Source organism: Cryptomeria japonica, chromosome 7, assembly GCF_030272615.1.
Source record: "Cryptomeria japonica chromosome 7, Sugi_1.0, whole genome shotgun sequence".
In the NCBI taxonomy this organism is placed as follows: Eukaryota; Viridiplantae; Streptophyta; class Pinopsida; order Cupressales; family Cupressaceae; genus Cryptomeria; species Cryptomeria japonica.
This window is the reverse complement of record NC_081411.1, coordinates 846,282,024-846,303,330: the sequence shown is the minus strand read 5'-3', so window position 1 is coordinate 846,303,330 and position 21,307 is coordinate 846,282,024. Positions and strand designations below refer to the sequence as shown.

Genomic DNA, 21,307 nt, shown 5'->3' with positions numbered 1-21,307 from the left:
TGAAGATCGCATCCCCACAAGAGATATAGCAAGCAGAGAGAGCAGAGGCCAATTTCGAGAGCACTCAGGCAATTTTTGTTTCGAATTCCACCAAAACACATGGAGAGCAGTGCTCGCACTATGCGTCGCCATCCCCCCTGTCTTAGTTACACAAGAATCTTATCTTGATTGCATTCTTGGAGGTGAGCGGGATAAGGCCTAGCTTATGTGAAATGAATTCATCATTGAGCACTGACGAATGGTTCCCGATCTCCACCAGGTCTACAATGCTCATCGGCACCTCTGCCATCATCACTCACCGCAGGGTATTCACGATGTTTACGTCTATGTTTTGTGGCTCGAATTTCAAGTAGTCATCTTTCACCTTTGGGATTTTTACACTTGGGATTTTTACACTTGGGAAGTGTTGATACAACATCTCCATCTTCCCTACCTCCTATGTGCTTAACTCACTACTCCCTCTATAAGGAAGCAAAGGTGTGCGAAAATGCTTCCTACGCTAATCTTGAGAGGATGGTTATGCAACTTTCAACTTAAATATTACTAAGATATCAAGAAATGCACAATAAAGCATAAACAAAATAGCAATGAACACATAACACAGTGATTACCGTGGGGAAACCCTTCTGGGAGAAAAACCCCACCCTCCAAAACTCGCACAATGTATTATCAAATCAAGCTGATTACAATACACTTGCAATGCAAGTTCTTACAAGAGCGCATCACCACAACTTGAACTCAGAGAGACTCCTTCTAGCATCCAGTCTTGCAAAAAACTCAATGATCAAACTCCTCCCTAAGCCCTCCTTTTATAGTGATTTTACACCCTGGAAACCACTTGTGGTTTTACAAAACCATGGGCTTAACCACCATGCCACATGGTGCCCATTTTTGACATTTACATTTCCAAAATGGAAAAACAACCAAGTTAAAATAGTAATCCCGTCCATAATTTTGTCCCCTAGCTTAGACCCTCTTAAAAGTCACAAAATGAGTCATTAAGGCTCTAAAAATGGCCCACCTATATTCTACTATGGACAAGACTCATTTTTAACAACTCACTAACCATTTTCCAATGCATAAACATGTGGAAAACTACCTCAAACAAATTTTGGAATTTTCTAGAAAAAGACTGCAAGGTTGAGACACATGTTTCTCAACATTCTCCCACATGTCGAACACCTTGCAAGAGTCAGGGGATCCAAAATATCATGGACTTAATTGCTAGGGGCCGAGAGGCCCATAGACTCTGAACACCATCTGAATTTCTCTATGCTCACAGGGTTAGTTAATGCATCAGCAACATTCATCAAAGTTTCTACCTTTTCTAGCTTCACCTTGCCATCCTCAATCATATCTCTCACAAAATGATATTGTACATCAATGTGCTTGGTCCTGGCATGAAAAGTAGGGTTCTTCACTAGGCAGATTGCACTCTGACTGTCACTGTAAATTGTCACTACACCCTATTTGAACTCTATATCTGAACACAATCTCTTTAGCCATATGGCTTCCTTACAGGCATGAGTAGCTGCCATATATTCTGCCTCAGTAGTGGACAAAGCAACCATAGCCTGTCGCTTGCTCATCCAACTAATTGCACCACCGAATAATGTAAACACATATGCACTGGTGGATCTTCTTCTATCAACATCATTGGCCCATTCTGAATCCACATAGCCTCGAATATCTAAGGAATGCTCATTTCCTGTTCCATGAAAACATATCGAGTACTCTGAAGTACCCCTCAAGTATCTGAAAACTCTTTTTACTGCATCCCAATGTGCTCTTCCTGGATTAGACATATAACGAGAAATAAGTCCCACTGCTTGGGCAATGTCTGGTCTTGTACAGACCATAGCATACATCAAACTTCCAACAGCACTCTGATATGGTACTCGACTCATCTCTTCCATCTCCAATGGGGATGTAGGACACTGTGAACTAGAAAGCTTTGTTCCCATTGTAATAGGAACACTCAATGGTCTTGAATCCTGCATATTGAATCTTTTCAAAATAGTACCAACATACTTGCCCTGGCCTATCCAAAGCTTTCTGTTTTGTCTATCTCTTACAATCTCCATTCCTAGAATGTGCCTAGCTGCACCAAGATCTTTCATTTCAAACTTTATCAAGAGTTGAGATTTTAACTCTACAATCAAACCTTTTCCTTTGCCAATAAACAACATGTCATCAACATACAAGGCAATGACCAAGAAACGATCACCATCAGATTTAAAATATATACAGTGATCAGATTTAGATCGCACAAATCCCAAACTCAACACATATGTATCAAACTCCTGGTACCACATCCTAGGACTCTGTTTTAAACCATACAAGGATTTCTTCAACTTACAGACCAAATGACTTTTACCTTTCATCACATAGTGCTCTGGTTGTGTCATGTAAATTTCTTCCTCCAAATCTCCATGAAGGAAAGTTGTTTTCACATCCATTTGCTCGATCTCTAGATCATAGGCTGCTGCAATAGAAAGTAAAAATCTAATGGATGTCATTTTGGCTACTGGAGAAAAAATCTCACCATAATCTACTCCCTCAACCTGAGAGTAACCTTTTGCAACCAAACGTGCTTTATACTTCTCAATGCTTCCATCTGAACCCATCTTCTTCTTGAACACCCATTTACAACCAACAGGCTTTCGTCCTTCAGGCAATGGTACAAGGTCCCATGTTTCATTCCTCTTAAGAGCTGCCATTTCTTCATCCATGGCTATTTTCCAGGACTCTGTATCATTCATACCAAGAGCCTCTTCTACAGATCTCAGTTCATCAATGTTAGCATTCAATGCAAATATGCATCTCCAATCATCAGGAGAATACCCATACCTTTCAGGTGGTTTCCTTTGTCTAGTAGACCTTCGAGCAAGATCTGGTTCAAGTTCAGCTTCAGGTTCAGCTTCAGGTACCTCTTCTTCCTCTGATGATTCAGAACTCATAGAGCTCTCCTCGACTTCTTGTCTTTCTAAGGGCCTTGATTCAACTTTCTCTGGTGTAGCAGGTAGTTGAATCACATCTTTCTTTTGTTCTGTTTGTTCTGGCTGCACTATAATAGAAGAAGGCTTAGTTTCTCTAAAAATAACACTTCTTGAATAAAATACCTTTTGTTCAATAGGATTCCAAAGCTTGTATCCTTTTACACCATAACTGTATCCGATGAAAATACATTTAATAGCTTTGTTGTCCAATTTTGTCCGCTTCTCCTTTGGCACATGAGCATATGCTTCGCAACCGAACACTCTCAGATGTCTAAGTGAAGGCTTGTGGCCCGACCATGCTTCCATTGGCATCTTATCAACAAGAGCTGATGTAGGAGACCTGTTTATCAGGTAGCAGGCAGTGGCTAGAGCTTCAGCCCAGAACTTTTGTTCTAGTCCAGCTCCACTCAACATACTCCTAGCCTTCTCCATCAAGGTCCTATTCATTCTTTCTGCAACTCCATTCTGTTGTGGAGAATACGGAGTTGTCTTCTCTCTTTTAATACCACAATCTTTACAAAATGTGTCAAAATCATTGGAGCAAAATTCACCACCATTATCAGTTCTCAAACATTTTATTTTCTTTCTAGTCTGCAACTCAACCATTGCTTTAAATTCTTTGAAATGATTGAAAACTTCAGTTTTACTCCTAAGAAAATAAACCCATGTTCTTCTACTGAAATCATCAATGAAAGAAACATAATAAACTGATCTACCAATAGAAGGAACATCAACTAGACCAAATACATCCGAATGGATTAGATCCAAAATACATGAAGACTTATGAGAAATCGAGTAAAATTGAATGCGGTTTTGTTTACCATAGATACAATGCTCACAAAAATCAAATTCAAGATTGCAATCATTCAACCCATCAACAAGGTTCTTATTTTTCAAGGTCCATAGACCCTTCTCACTTATGTGGCCAAGTCTCTAGTGCCATAGCATGGTCTTCTCTGCAGGCAACTTTGATTCGGTAGACAGAGCACCCTTGGGTACCCAAAAACCACGACCATCTATTGAAAGAGACACCCTCTCCTTTTCCAACATAGTCTTTATCATAGTCTTATCAGAAGTGCTATTGCTCTCAACTGTGCATGCATCAAGCTGGTACAATGTACCCATTCTTCTTCCTCTTGCTATTACCATAGCACCTCTCACCATTTTCACACCTGCTTCATAAAACTGTACATGCACACCTGCATCTATTAGTTTGCTAATAGATAACAAATTCCTTGCTAGTCCCGGGATATGCAAGACACCATCAAATCTTCTAATTCTACCATCAAAAAATTTCACACGAATACTTCCACGACCAACAATATCAAGTACTGAGTTATCACCCAAATACACCTTACCACCATCAAAATTTTCATACTTACAAAACCAGTTTCTATTAAGAGTCATGTGGAAAGGTGCACCTGAGTCTATTAACCATGCATTGTCACCTGCACGAGTGGCCAAGGTTGCGATGAAAGCATCTCCATCTCCCTTCTCGGACTCAGAATCAGAATCTTGCTTCTTCTTCTTTTTCTTCTTTTCTTCTTTACAGTCCTTTCGGAAATGTCCGGGCTTTCCACAATTCGAGCAAATTACCTTGGACTTACTAGGAGATTTTGATCTCCCCTTATTCTTGGACTTAGATCGGCCATGCTGCTTTTCATTCTTGCCTCTTTCTTTTGGTCTTCCTCAAACACTCAGAGCCTCTTTGGCATTCAGAGAGACCTTCCTTCTCATCTCCTCAGAAAGTAGAGAACCAACAACATCCTCCATCTTCAAGATGACTGCAGTGCTCCCTATGGCCATAACAAGGCTGTCCCATGAGTCTGGCAACAAACATAGCAAGATTTGGCATCTTTCTTCTTCATCCATTGGCACCCCAACAGAGGTCAATTGAGTTACCAACATATTAAAGCTTTCCATATGCTCAGAAATTTGTCCACCTTCTTCCATTCTCAAAGAATACAATTTCTTCCTTAAGAAGATCTTGTTCACAAGTGATTTCGCTTGGTAGATCTCACTTAGCTTCTTCCAAAGCTTCTTTGCAGTAGATTCTTCATGGACATTTATCAGAATAGAGTTTGCAAGACACAATCTGATGAGACCTTTAGCTTTTCTATCAGTCACATCATATTGTGCAGCTAAAGTTGAATCTGCGGGCCTATACTTATTCTCATCAATCGCATCCCATCGATCTCGATCAATCAACAGCTCTTCCATCTTCAGCTTCCACATCTCAAAGTTTGTGCCAAAAAACTTCTCTACATCAATCCTCCCTAAAATGTTTGCCATCTTTACGATCCTGCAATAAAAAACTCTGCACAAGCTCCCACTCAAACCTTGATTAGCTCAAAAAACCCTGTACCCAACAAATAGAACCAAAACTGGCCAGGCTCTGATACCACTTGTAAGGAAGCAAAGGTGTGTGAAAACGCTTCCTACGCTAATCTTGAGAGGATGATTATGCAACTTTCAACTTAAATATTACTAAGATATCAAGAAATGCATAATAAAGCATAAACAAAATAGCAATGAACACATAACACAGTGATTACCGTGGGGAAACCCTTCTGGGAGAAAAACCCCACCCTCCAAAACTCGCACAATGTATTATCAAATCAAGCTGATTACAATACACTTGCAATGCAAGTTCTTACAGGAGCGCATCACCACAACTCGAACTCAGAGAGACTCCTTCTAGCATCCAGTCTTGCAAAAAACTCAATGATCAAACTCCTCCCCAAGCCCTCCTTTTATAGTGATTTTACAACCTGGAAACCACTTGTGGTTTTACAAAACCATGGGCTTAACCACCATGCCACATGGTGCCCATTTTTGACATTTACATTTCTAAAATGGAAAAACAACTAGGTTAAAATAGTAATCCCGTCCATAATTTTGTCCCCTAGCTTAGACCCTCTTAAAAGTCACAAAATGAGTCATTAAGGCTCTAAAAATGGCCCACCTATATTCTACTATGGACAAGACTCATTTTTAACAACTCACTAACCATTTTCCAATGCATAAACATGTGGGAAACTACCTCAAACAAATTCTGGAATTTTCCAAAAAAAGACTGCAAGGTTGAGACACATGTTTCTCAACACCCTCTGCTCTCTATTTGTTGCGACTCTATGGAAAATTGCTTCCTTGTATCACTTCTCTTGACATCATCACCATCATCCTCTACTACTGCCACTATGTGGCGATTCGCTTTCCTTTCATGAGATAAAAATCTCTTCCCCTCTTTGTAATCATCTTCAAACTTTCTTCCATGGGTATAGCTATTGTCTTCCTTGTTCGCATAAGCGCACATAAAAAACTTCTTCAAGGTATTATTCCATGAATCCAATGTGCTCTCCTCCATCTGCAACGATTCGTTTACCTCCTTCACGCAGCTCCCCTCAATCTTAGGCTGAACATTATACATGTTGACACTATCATCAATATCCATCCAATCCAGTTGGTAAACCATTTATCATTTCTCTATCTGTGATGCTTTAAATTGCTTGTAGTGATGCCCACTATCCTCGACTCCTAACAATGGATGCTTTTGCTTCAAACTAGAAAACTATTTTTATCTTGCACTTCTTCATCCAACTCCATAGGCTTATCTGCGCAAAGGTTGTCATCATCATCATGGGAGTGCCTCTTTATTTTTGCCAAGGCCATGCCATCTGCAGAGCCCTCTGAAGCTACAATTTCTCCCAGGCTTCTTTTCTTTGCTACCTCACTCCAATCTGCACCCTCCTCATCCCGGGAGTCAACAGTAGATTCAACTTGGGTCTCTGATGGCATACACTCTTCCTCCCGCAATCTCTTGAGTTTATCCTCTTCAACAACAACCTCTTTTCCAACATATTTCTGCTCATAAATTCCAACGTCTATATAGGGACTATCTTCAACTCCAAACGAGGCATCATGGCGTTCAACCTTCACCACATGAATGCCTACAAATTTCTAGCCATTAACAATTTGGCCAATAAGTGCCAAAGTTGGCTCAAGAGAAGAGAAAATGAGAATCCCAACATCCTTCTCTTTCACTGGATTCTCCTCTTCAACTAAATTCCCCTCTTTCTTCTAGCCATCCCACCAATGTACAGGACGCTTGAAACATGGTTTTACATGGAACATAAAACTGCCATAGAAGTTATAAATTTTACCTTCACCTTCTTCCTCCATCTCTGCTCAAGCCAACCATGGCTCTGATACTAATTGTTAGTTTAAATCGAGCAGATAAAACATATGAACAATTAAACTAAAATGAAAAACAACGGAGAATGTGCACATAACACAACTATTTACGTGGTTCACCATTAAATGGCTATATCCACTAGAAAGCAGGGAAATATTATATATTAAACATTATTTAATACATAGCCTATGCCCAACTATTTATACAGGCATTCAGCTATCAACCAAGAGCCAAGTGAAGATGAATGGTCATCTGACCGTTGGGCTTCACATCCCAACATGCATGAGCCTGGTATTTTTAGTGCTCAAGTTTGTGAAATAATTTGTTGTGCTTAAGTGTCTTTGTGTTATGTGTTTCATGGTATCAAAGCACCTCTACAAACTTTGATCTAACTATCTACAAATCCTACAATCAATGTCACAATCTATGATCTAGAGGACAACAAATGATGGGTGATACTTTTGTTCCAAAATATCCTTGATCAACAACAACAAAAATAGAACAAAATTGGCTTATTTAAACTCTTTCTTCTTGATTTGTTTGAAACCCACAATATTTTTTTCACAATTATACTAACAACATACAACTCCCTATTAAACTCACTTATAGGCCTTCACTAATCTACCAAATAGTTTTTCTACAATAACACTTCAACAACAACAAAATAAACAATATAACAACTCCAAAAAACTTCACTCAAACTCACAGTCGATATAGCGAATAGCTCACTATGCACTTTGATTCGAGAGTTTAAGATAGATCCTTCATTGGTGTACAACTAACACTCAACAACCAAACACAATAACAAGATGATCAATTACCATATGTGGCCTACACACAAATTAGATAATTGATACTCAAATCTACAAAAAATATTACAAAGCTCAACTGGCTCTGATACCATGATTTGCTAATCTATTTGCATATAGATTTGTCCCTTTTGAAATAATAAACAAAACCCTTTGTGCCCTATTGGTAGAGACAAATATGCAACAAATAGTTAGAGAAATTGCTAATTGAACTAGCAACTTTCTTCTAAATTTTAGAGGTACAACTCCCTCTTATGACATAATTGGGATTTTTATAGGGTATGCTTTTAACCGGAAATAAGGAAAGGAAAACATGAAAGAAAAACAAAAGAAAATAATATGGGCGATAATAACACAAACATGTGACTCAAAGTCCACCCATTCGTCACACATGATAAACGGCCATAGAAAACTGACAAATATCCTTCCCAAATGATGTATATGCATCAAGACCCAAAGTTTTGTAAATACATATAACATCCATAATATAATAGGCAAAAGGATTCAAAGAATTGATTACAAATTTAAAAGTAAATGCTAATCAAAAGAACATGCATGAATACAAAGCCTCAAACAATTCCTCATTCTTAGAATCACATTGAAAAGCATAAAGTCTTCATTTTCTGCATACAAAATTATGTTTTTGAAAACAAATCAAGTTGTCACTTTCCATAACTTAAATTAAAAGAACAACAAAATGATAACTACTCAATTCTCTCTCATGCATCAAATTACAAGGGGGATCAGTCCTCCTTTCTTTCATCTACTTGTTGCTATATATAAATAAAAGTTTGTAACTATTCTTGGAAATAACGATCTTTGAAAATGACCATTTCTCGAAAGGAAACTGGCAAGTTACTTTATTTTAGACCCCATAAAAGGATGACCTATAACACTAATAGGGCTCCATATCTCAATTATCTTGGAGTGTAGGTTTTCTAGATTCTTCAATCATTTGTTGAATATGAGCATCAATCATTTCAACTTTCTCTTCTTCTTTGGCTAACACTACAGTCACCATCGCAAATTATCTGTCACTATTATGGCATTCCCAAGCCAGAACAGTAAGCCCGAGAAGAATATCTTCCTATGGACTTTCCATCATATTCTTGCTTGGTTACATAACTGGAACAAGACCCTCCCCTGGAAGCACCATTATGTCGAAGGCTTACTATAGGACGAATCTTACTATGTTATGAATAAAAAAAAATTCTTTTTGTAGGAGAGGATTGTGAATCTCCGCTTCTCTTTCCAAAATATGAAAATCATCTATACAGGGCCACTAGCTTGTCAAGTAATCATTTTCTGGCCAAGTTTCTAAAAAGGGAAGGAACTAGGAAAGTTGCCACCTTTCGCTTATTCATGAATGACATTGATTTAAATCCATAGCAATGAAATAATACCATTCCTTTCTGGTGGAGGTACGTAATGATCAATCGAGATGCACCAAGGTGAGAGTCTGCACAAGACAATTTGTCCACACGATTTAACTGATATTCTCTTTGAGGCAACATTGATTTCATTTAATTTTTGGCAGTGAAAATACTTCCATCTCATCTCAGAAATTGTACCCAAAACCCATATGTCTTCAACATCTAATCATCCATTAATATGCCTTACATATAAGCACCTTGAAAATACTGTGCCTCAAGAGACAAAGAGATCCTTAAGTTGGACCATCAGGTGATTTTGGAACCTTTGAACCATATGGGCCAGCAAGTTCCCGAGTTCTGAAAATCTCCAATCGGTCAATTATGAAAGGGACAAGAACCATTTGAGGTCGGGGATGCTCAAGAACAATCGGGTAGTCAACAACTTTGGAAAGTGAGGAACTATGGATGCGAATTCCTAAATATGCGGTTCACCGATAAGGGACAACAACCAATGGGAAAGTTAGAGAAGGCCACGAATGACATTCCATACTATGGTTGGAAATCGGCCAAGAGAAGGCAAAATTCAAAGCTTAAAGATAGGGGTAACAACAAGCTTTGATTGGGGACAAGGACCAAAAGGGATGCAAAGAACTCCAGAATCTTTGATCAGGACAAGTGCTTTGTCCATTGGGCTACAAAGTCAAAATATGGCAGGAGAGTGAAGGTGAAAGGGACAACAAACACACATACAAACACACCAAAAATGGATAGGCCAAAAGAAAAACTAACACCTACGACACATTCAAAATTTTCTTACTATACATGGTAGGGAGACCCTACCTAAAACATTGAAAAGGATCAAGTAAAACCACATGCAGGCTAGGAGAAGTATGATCCTTTATGGAAAAAGGAATGATTGCATAGGGTGACCATTGCCAAATTATTATCCCATAGAGTGGTTGAGGATGGCCACCACCTTATGATTGCCGCAACATCAATTCTCTGACTAGTAGGTAGTAAAATTCTCCTAAAGGAGGGCTTGTGACAAAAGGCCATTCTCCTTTGTGGACTCTTTGAAATTGCGAAGGTGCATCACCACTATATCAAGTTAGTTGATTAGCATCTATACTAATAATTTCATCATCATGTACAAATTTGTTATCAGAATGTATTGAGTCCTTAAAGGGACACCCTTTATATAGGTTGTAATGATGAATCATATTACTTTCAAGTCATGGCTTGTTATCCACCTTAGATACTTCGATGACCTCTTGTCTTGTGTCCGCAAAATATCTAGGTTTGTTTGTATCATTAAGGTCGAAAGAGGGAGTTTCAAAAAAGTATCCTTTCTATATTTCAGAAACTAAAATAATTTTAGACAATGTCACAGCTTTTTCAAAATCTTGGATATCACACTCTTCTTGCATAGAATCAAATCTGAAAAGAGGAATTTCTCCAACCCTAAATTGGAAGAATACATTTCTAGGGGAAAGGACAGAATGAGGGAAATATTTGCCTCTATCTTGATCAAGCCCAACCATTACGCTATCAAATTTTTCAATACCGAAATTACAAGAAATGGGAAAATGAAATGAAACTGTTGGCATATGCACACTCCAATGAGACATTGTATGTGATTGAAGGTTTTGTCATTGATGACAACCTTGCAATCCTATGGCACCGGCAAAGACATTATACCGGTATCAGCATATCACACTCTACACCGGCACTCAGGACACTGACATCGGCACAGAAGAAAGGAAGTATACTGGCACAGAGGCCGACAGGATTTTTTTTAATTATATTTTGTTTATTATTGAAAAACTTTGTAAGCCGACTTGGCAAAATTGTAAAATGACTCTTATATATAAAAGAGATCATTGTTGACATAAAATAAGTAGACATAAGTATAAGATAAATATTAGGCAAACCTATTGTGTGAAATATAGGTTAAGGGGTATATGTAAAGAACAGAGTAGGAACCGGTAGTGAATTTGGCATTGAAGATGCTATTGTAAAGTAGTACAAGTTATTGGATTTGTATAATCCTCATTGTAAGTCAGTGAGACTTCCCATTGAGTAGTGAGCTCTAGGCAGTTGGCCTTCCTGCATGTGCAGGCCCCTCTTGTAAGTAATATTCTCTTATTGGCCAGTGAGTGAATATTGTGGGTCACAAATCCCACCGAGGTTTTTCCCACACTGGGTTTCCTCGTTAAAATCTTGTGTTATGGTGTGTTTTTCATGTGGATGTTCTTGATTATGTTTATTGCATTATTTCTTGCATACTGATACATTGTTATATTATGTTTTGCATATTTTAAGTTAAGAAATTCCAGAAACCGGTTAGATACTGATTCACCCCCCCCCCCCCCCCCCCCCCCCTCTCAGTATCTGTGGGATTCCTAACAGAAACCATATGGACTAGTGCAATATATACCTTAGGACATGGACTTTTAGTAATGGAAGAACATATTTCTTCCTCCTGTGAAGACAAAGTGCAAGGATTTCACCTTCTTACTCCTTCTACATCAATTTCATCATTTTTACCAAAAACAAAAACTTCCATGTATGAGTCATGATCTATAAATTCTCTTTTAGCACTTTCAAAAGTATCTTCTTCTTTTAGGTCTTCTTCACAAATTTCAAAGGTAAAGGACTCATATTCAAGGGGAAGAGAAAATATAGATGCAACACTATCCATACCTTTTTCCATGTTTCTTGAATTATGATTGATTTTGGTTTTGAAAGTATGAACATCTTCATCTATAACTCCACATAGGAAATCATCATTTGTTCCCTTCAAGCACCAGTTCGGGATGAAAACAACATTGTGTCCATCTACCAATGTCCCTTCCTTGGAGGGCTTAACTTGGTCTCTTTGCATGCATATCGCGGGATTTTTTGGTTTTTGAAATTGTTTCGGGATCATTTGTTGTCCCTGATCATAATCCCATGACTCCAACAAACCATTGAAATGAAATTCTTATTCACTAAAAAGAGAAAAGTTGTAAGAAATTTAAACTTCACCTTCTTGCCCTTCTTTAAGTGACCTCAATCTTGTATGTAGTTTTTGGATTTGATTATGTTGGAAACTTTTAACCATCAATGTTTTGAATCACACTATGTGATTCATCATCAGGATGCAAGAGAGATCAAGGAGTTCAAGGATTCATTTTTCAACTCCTTGAACTCTCTTGCATCCTGACATGATGAATCACAGAGTGTGATTCAAAATGTTGATGGTAAAAAAATTTCAACACAATCAAATCCAAAAACTACATATACAAAATTCGAATGGATTGTGGAAATCTTATATGTTTGACCTTAGTCTCTTTATCAAAGTCTGCAATCATTGGATTTCTTGTTTGAGATCATAAAGTAAATAATATCTACAATGTAGCCCTATCGCCAATAGAGCAGATTTATAATCTTTTGATGGGTGCAACTTCTTCTTCTCTGCTTTAGAATATAAAGTTGATAGAAGTCATTCATCTATAAAGTTCATTACTTATGAAAAATTATTTATATCTTTATGGTGCTAAATGGATGGCTACTTTATGTGGCTTTTTGTTCTTCAAGTGTCTAAATCATAAAATGTCAAACAAACATGATAGAGTGGATGCATATATGCACCCATATGCCAATTACATGTAATTTAGGGCAATGTGTAGGATTAGACTATATTGTTGTTGAAGCTTTAAGTGATGACCCTTAAAGTTTCCTAATGACTCAAGAGCATGTGATTATTAGTCTTGTATAGAATTGTACAGAGTTGTTACAATAAATGCTTGTGTAGATATGTACAAGGCCATATTTTTATTCTCTTAGTCATGCACAAAACATCTTGATGTTGTATTAAACATGTACAAAAAAATTATGACTTGAAATAGCCTTCATTGAACTATTAAATTTGAACACAAATTGAATGAAAATGTACACATGAATAAAAACTCTTAAATTAGTATTCTTAACTTGTGAAAGTAATGATATTCTTAAAAAATAACAACACCAAGAAGTACTACTCCATAATCTATCTATATACAAATATTTACAACCCCATTCCCTAAGCATTAAACATAACTAGCAATTTCACCTTGGTGTGCAATGGGTATGCCGAAAACAAGATTATTGACCAAAATAATAAACATTAGAAATAGAAGAATAATTGTAAAAAAAAAGAATTGATAAAGTGGCATATTGTAAATCATTTTTTTTAATAGGTTGAACAAGTTTAATAATTCATCATATAGAGATAATTCATTATGACCAATAGAATGCCATTGAAATGAAGGATATGAAGATTCATACGTTAGAATTTGTACTATATATAAATCTGAAAAAGGATCAATGGTTAATGGTGTTTCAAACAAGTGTGTAGAATTTGTACAATATAATAACAAACACTATGGAATTGACCACATGGTTTACATTATCTTTGTTTGAATATAAGAATTTGAAATGTTCTTGGAACCTCTTAACCCAATACAAAATCAATATGTATAGACAAGATTCTAATTTTTTTTGCATATCTTTCCCATTAGGTTTTTCTTCAATTGATTTTTGATCCTTGTAAGAGAATACATAATTGCATAGTGGATTTCTAACTATAAAGAAGAATAGTGGTCAAAACAATAATTGATAAAGTGACATAATGCAATTTTTTAATTTGGATAAGTTTAACAAGCTTAATAATTTAACCTATAGAGATCATTCATTAATCACCAATATCAAGTCCTTGAAATCAAGGATAGGAAGATTCATATATTAGAATTTTTAGTATGTACAATATGTATCTTATCAATTGAGTAAATGATCTAATTGTAAAAAAATTAAATTAAATTAAATAAAGAAAATGAAATTTAAAAAAAATAGGAAACATCAATTTATTTGATCAATTAAAAAATTCATACCCAATTTCTTGGTTATTTTTTAATAGGTTGAACAAGTTTAATATTTTTTGCAAATCTTCCCCAATAAAGAAGGATACATAATTTTTTGCATTAATTTTTTGAAATGTTCTTAGAACCTCTCAACCCAATACAAAATCAACATGTATAGACAAGATTCTAATATTTTTTGCATATCTTCCCCATTAGGTTTTGCTTAAATTGATTTTTGATCCTTGTAAGAGGATACATAATTGCATAGTTGATTTCTAACTATAAAGAAGAATAGTGGTCAAAATTTTGATAAGTTTAACAAGTTTAATAATTAAACCTATAGAGATCATTCATTAATCACCAATATCAAGTCCTTGAAATCAAGGATAGGAAGATTCATATGTTAGAATTTGTAGTATGTACAATATGTATCTTATCAATTGTGTAAATGATCTAATTGTAAAAAATTATATGAAATAAATTAAAGAAAATAAAAGTTTAAAAAAATAGGAAACATCAATTTATTTGATCAATCAAAAAAAATCATACCCAATTTCTTGGTTATGGTTGTAACATTTAAAGGGACTAAAATAATCAATATCGGATGAAATATCTTCTATTGTAAATTTGCCATTTGTAGAGAAAAGTTTAGATGTGCACGAAAATGATCATTAAGAGGCAAGCTAATTTAAGACATACCTAAACTATCAAATGCACTAATACACCTTTATTAATAGAACAAAATAATGTTTCAATGAAGAAAAAAAATTTAAAAAAATTAAAACAATTAATTATACAAAATACCCAAAACAAGTAAAAATATATATTTATCATCCTAAGGAATATCTGCTTATTTGCCATCATAAAATTTGCAACAAAAGGAGGACCAGCTAGTTGAGCATTGTTTTGACAGATATTTGCAATAGGAATGATTGGGGATGATTTAGCAAATGGCTATGACATAATTCTTTGTGATAATTTTTTGACCACAACTCTCATTTATTAAGAATCTCATAGACATTTCCCAATATTTACTAGAAAATTAAGTAGTCTAAAACCTACCATCAATTTTTATTTTAGGAAATTTATTTTATTTTAATTAAAAGGGTGTAAGATGCTTGTAGGAATTTTGGAGTAGAGGCCATATAAATTTTTATTTCCATTTGAACATGCTTAAACAATTAAATGTGTACCAAGAAATTTATTACGTGGTAGGGCAATGGAGTTTGATAATGATTGGTAGGTTCCTATCCTTGATTTCAAGGACTTGATGTGGGTGATTAATGAATGATCTTTATAGGTTTAATTATTTAACTTGCTAAGCTTATCAAAAAAACAAATTTTGCATTATGTCACTTTATCAATTATACCACTATTCTTCTTTATAGTTAGAAATCAACTATGCAATTATGTATCCTCTTACAAGGATCAAAAACCAGTTGAAGCAAAACCTAATGGGGAAGATATGCAAAACAAATTAGGATCTTGCCTATACATGTTGATTTTGTATTGGGTTGAGAGGTTCCAAGAACATTTCAAATTCTTATATTCAAACATAAATAATGTAAACCATGTGGTCAATTCCATATTGTTTGTTATTATATTGTACATATTCTACATACTTGTTTGAAACACCATTAACCATTGATCCTTTTTCAGATTTATATATAGTACAAATTCTAACATATGAATTTTCATATCCTTTATTGCAATGGCATTCTATTGGTCATAAATGAATTATCTCTATATGATGAATTATTAAACTTGTTCAACCTATTAAAAAATAACCAAGAAATTGGGTATAAATTTTTTTAATTGATCAAATAAATTGATGTTTCCTATTTTTTTTAAATTTAATTTTCTTTAATTTTTTTCATTTAATTTTTTTTACAATTATATCATTTACAAAATTGATAAGATACATATTGTACATACTAAAAATTCTATCATATGAATCTTCCTATCCTCGATTTCAAGGACTTGATATTGGTGATTAATGAATGATCTCTATAGGTTAAATTATTAAACTTGTTAAACTTATCAAAAAAAAAAAAAAATTGCATTATGTCACTTTATAAATTATTGTTTTGACCACTATTCTTCTTTATAGTTAGAAAACAACTATGCAATTATATGTATCCTCTTACAAGGATAAAAAATCAATTGAAGCCAAACCTAATGGGAAAGATATGCAAAAAAAAATTAGGATCTTGTCTATACATGTTGGTTTTGTATTGGGTTGAGAGGTTCCAAGAACATTTCAAATTCTTATATTCAAACAAAGATAATGTAAACCATGTGGTTAAGTCCATAGTGTTTGTTATTATATTGTACATATTCTACATACTTGTTTGAAATGACATTAACCATTGATCCTTTTTCAGATTTATATATAGTACAAATTCTAACATATGAACCTTCATATTCTTCATTTCAATGACATTCTATTGGTCATAAATGAATTATCTCTATATCATGAATTATTAAACTTGTTCAACAAATTTCAATCGCATTAAAGGATGAGTGGATTTGTCCATAAATATTTACCAAGATGTATAGGAGGCAGTTGTGTTTAAGGCCATGTACTTATTATTTTTATTATAACTTTAAATGATAAGTGTAAAACATGAATTCATGTTGTCAATAAACCGAATAGCTAAATTATTTATACATAAATTTTAAATTTCAAATTTATAAAATATTTATCGACATATAAGAATTGTCTAATAATGGGCTCTCTCAACGATGGTTTAGATATATATAATAAAATTTCATCTTTTTTATAACTATTATTCTCCATCATATTTTTATCAATTTTTTAACCCTCCACTAATTTATTTTTCCTAGTGGACAATATTAGAGGTAAAGATAGGGATATAGAGATAGTAGGAGACATGGAGTGAATAAGAGAGAGATAGAGATAATAATATATGGTTTGGAAGGGAGAGAGGGAGAGACGGGAAGATAGAAAGGGAGGGAGAGAAAGTGAGAGAGAAATATAGAAAGGATAGAAGAGAAGTAGCACAATATAAAAAGAGGGAGCAATAAGGAGACATGAGAGATAGAGATAAACAAGAGAAAGAGATTTCAAAACATATTTCGAATTTCTTGTTAATTATTTATCTTAATTTATTTTCAACTATTTATTTTAACAAAATAAAAATAATAAGTTTTGTAGAATAATTAAAAGAATGTATTTTATTTTCAAACTTGAATCTAAATTAAATAATTAAATGGAGCAAAATTAAATGTAAACTTAAAATGTATCAAAATCAAAATATTAATAAAAATGATAATTTAAAATATATATATATATTCAATTTTAAATACTTTATTTTAATAATTTTTTAAAATAAATTAGTATAAATTTTTTTTCGAAATTATATAAAAAAATTTAAAAAATGAATGTAAATTTAATAATTATTTTTAAAAAATTAAAATAAGAATATTTTTCAATTTTAAATACTTTATTTTAATAATTTTTTAAAATAAATTAATATAATATTTTTTTGAAATTATATAAAAAAATAATAAATATAATAAAAATAAATGTAAATTTAATAATTATTTAAAAAAAATTAAAATAAGAATATTTTTCAATGTTAAAATTAAATATTTTATAAATCTTTTATTTTTAAATGAATAAGTTTAATAAAAAATTCAAATTATATAAAAAAAAATTAATTTTAAAAAATTAGTAATTTTATAATAAAAATGATCTAACATTATTATCAAAATACATCTAATGATCTTCATATTCTAGTGGTTTTTTAAAAAAAAAATCTATTTTATTATGTAAGCTTTTATAGGTAAAAGGGGCATTGATTTTTGGAAGGAAATAATAGCAAGAGGTTCTTGGGGGTAGAGACCGCCTGGGAATGTATCCTCAAAACTTTAATTTTTTTCATTTAATTTCCTACACCTAGCAGTACTATAGCAGTGTATTAGCAGATAGAGTATGAACCTGCAGAAAAAAGAGCAGATACGATTTACAAAAAGCATTATGGTGGACGGGAAATGGCAAGAGGAAAATGGAGACAGGAGAAAACAGTCAAAAAGAACAATCAACGGTGGAAACATTTCCAATGGTCTTGCATTCATTTTGGCTAACTTTCAGCCATAGATTTTAAAGATCAGGTTGTCCATTCAAACTGACCGTACATTAAATTAATATAGTGTAAACTCTAATCAACATCAAATTATTACTAATAAATTCTTACTACTTGATCCATTCAAACCAGCTGTACATTAAATTGATATAGGGTAAACTCTGATCAAACAATATGATTTTATACATATAATTCAAACTAATTTAATATAAGACATGTAATAGTATTTTTATTAAATAATTAAAACGTATCTTTGATCTTAGGGGAGGCATACCAATAGTCATTATAACTTAACTTCCCACAACTACACATCTTCAACAATACATCAAATTTCAACAATTTTTTTTTGTTGCTATATATAACTGCTTATAGCTACTGTTTGGATTTTGGGTAGTAGCAATGCACACATGGGATCCATTAGGCACACATGGGTCAAAAATTACACATTTAAAAGTGTTCCCCAATACCTACTTAAAGATGCCCCAATAAAGTAGTAATACAATATGGATCCCAATAAGAGGCATAAATGGACCAACTTTTATCCTAAAATACTTAAAAGTAAGTGACTATTAATACCTACTTAAGGATGCCCCAATAAAGTAGTAGTACAATATGGGTCCAAATAAAGGTGCATAAATGGACCAATTCTTATCCCAAAATGGACCAATAAAAGTGCATTTATTAATAGACTTTTAATAATCATTTTTTGAATATAAAGATGCATAAATGGACCAATTCTTATCCTAAAACTTAAAAGTAGATGACTATTAATAAAAGTGAAATTTATTAATAGACTTTTAATAATCATATTTTGAATATCTGACCAATTCTTATCCTAAAACTTAAAAGTAGGTGACTATTAATAAAAGTGAAATTTATTAATAGACTTTTAATAATCATATTTTGAATTTCTTTAAAGTTAATAATTAAGAAATCAAATGGACAAAAAATGAACAATTATTACAACCATCATAACTATAATACTCTTCCCCTATTTATTAATTAAAAAATAATACTTTTTCTAATTTTCGAATATTTAATAAAAAGGACCAAATTCGATTAAAGCTGCATTCTAAACGCTGGTTGCCTGACAAACACCTCCGTCCATACCCATGGCATTTCACGTTAAAAAAGCCAGTTTACAGCAACACACGATGAGCATTTCAATTCCATTGCGACCATTGCCAAGAAGTCGAATATAAAAAGCTTCTGTCAAGCGATCCCATTTTATTAATAATTATATCTCCAAAACAGCACACAGCACTTACATAAATACAGAATACATTAAATATATATGGTCCCACACTTAAACAAACAAATATCTATTTTCTGTAATAGATTTATTGTGAGCACTGGAAATCAGAAGAGATGGTGATGCTTCTTGCCACTGGCTTCCTCTTCTTCTTTCTTGTCTTCCTTCTTCTCATGGTGTTCATGGAATACAAATCCACCACTGCCCACAGCAGCAGCTGCAGCGATCTCCTCCTCTATCTTGTGCCTGTGAGCATGCTCTGGATCTTTCTTTGATTGGTGCTTCTCATACTGTCCCATCACAAAACCAATATATAAATTCAGTAAAATGGACACCTTCAATTTTTAGTATCAAACTCTAAAAAACAATAGCTTTAACATATATTCAGTGTATATATATCAAAACAAAGTGTATCATAAAGTAGTGACAAAAGATCTATAAATTCCGTAGAATGGACACCCTTAAATTATAGTTTCAGACCCTAATAACAATAGATTTAACATATATTCAGTGAGTATATATCAAGATAAAGTGTACCATATCTTGGTCACAAAAGATCTATAAATTCAGTAAAATGGACACCCTCCAATTTTAAATTTTAAACCCTGGAAACAATATTTTAGCACATATTCAACGTATATGTACCAAAATGAAGCATACAATATGTTAGTCACAAAAGACCTATAAGTTCAGTAAAATGGACGTCCTTCAATTTTAAATTTTAAACTCCGAAAACAATAATTTTAGCATATATTCAACGTGTACATATCGAAATGAAGTATACAATACGTTGGTCACAAAAGATCTATACATTCAGTAAAATGGACGTCCTTCAAGTTTTAATTTCAAACCCTGACAACAACATTTTAGCACATATTAAACGTATATTTATCAAATTTCGAACCCTGTAAACGGTAGCATTAACATATATTCAGTGTGTATATGTCAAACAAGATAATAATACCAGTGCAAACGCTCCAGCAGCGGTGGTGCCAAGTTCGCCGACATGTTCCATATGCTTGTGGTGTTTTTCCTCCTTCTTGGCCTTCTCGTACTCCTCTTCACGGCCATAGTCGACCGTCGTTTGCTCTACATAAGCGCTGTTGTCTGCATCGGCGCTAACCTCCTCTTTCTTGTGGTGAAACAGGTGATGGTGATGCTCCTCAGACATCCTGCAAATGAAAAGTGTGGATATATACACAGAAAATAACTACAACTCAGAGCACTGATGACTCAAATTGTGCGAAATTGTTGGAAATGATAGGGAGATACACAATGTATATATAACCCTAGGGGCACTGCGTGTGATGGAAGTAAGCGCGTTTAGGAAAAAGGCGCGCATTAATAATGTGTGTTTAGTGATGTTGTGGAAAATGCACGGGGACGGTAGGTTAGAATTGTAGTTGAGCTTTTTTTTTTAATTATTTCTATTTTTTTAATGCATTATTAACTGGAAATACTTTATAATAAACTGACATTATCTTTTATTAAAATTATATGTCTTATCTTTTTAGAGACTTGACATTATTTTTAATATACCGACATTATCTGTTTAGATTTGTTTCAATAACTAATGATAAACGTCCTTCAATTATTTTTTATTAAACAAGTGTTTGAAAAGCTAAATTTGACTATTTGACACTACTTTTATAATGCTACGTGTTAATGGGATGGCCATAGATTTATTTGG

General features: G+C 33.8%; 1 protein-coding gene across 1 annotated transcript; it reads right to left on the bottom strand.

Annotated features, from left to right (window-relative positions):
• Nucleotides 1-19,560: 19,560 nt before the first annotated feature.
• LOC131074857 (abscisic stress-ripening protein 5) lies at nucleotides 19,561-20,972 on the bottom strand. The gene is made up of 2 exons (XM_058011580.2): nucleotides 20,582-20,972; nucleotides 19,561-19,907 (listed from the first exon to the last, which is right to left on the bottom strand). Exons 1-2 carry the CDS (start codon nucleotides 20,786-20,788, stop codon nucleotides 19,725-19,727), a joined length of 390 nt encoding a protein of 129 aa, XP_057867563.2. The 5' UTR covers nucleotides 20,789-20,972; the 3' UTR covers nucleotides 19,561-19,724.
• Nucleotides 20,973-21,307: the final 335 nt, after the last annotated feature.

Coding starts and splice junctions, on each gene's coding strand:
- LOC131074857 (XM_058011580.2), bottom strand. CDS start 20,788: ATGTCTGAGGAGCATCACCATCACCTGTTTCACCACAAGAAAGAGGAG. Junction 19,908..20,581: donor CTGCTGGAGCGTTTGCACTG/GTATTATTATCT, acceptor GTGATGGGACAG/TATGAGAAGCACCAATCAAA.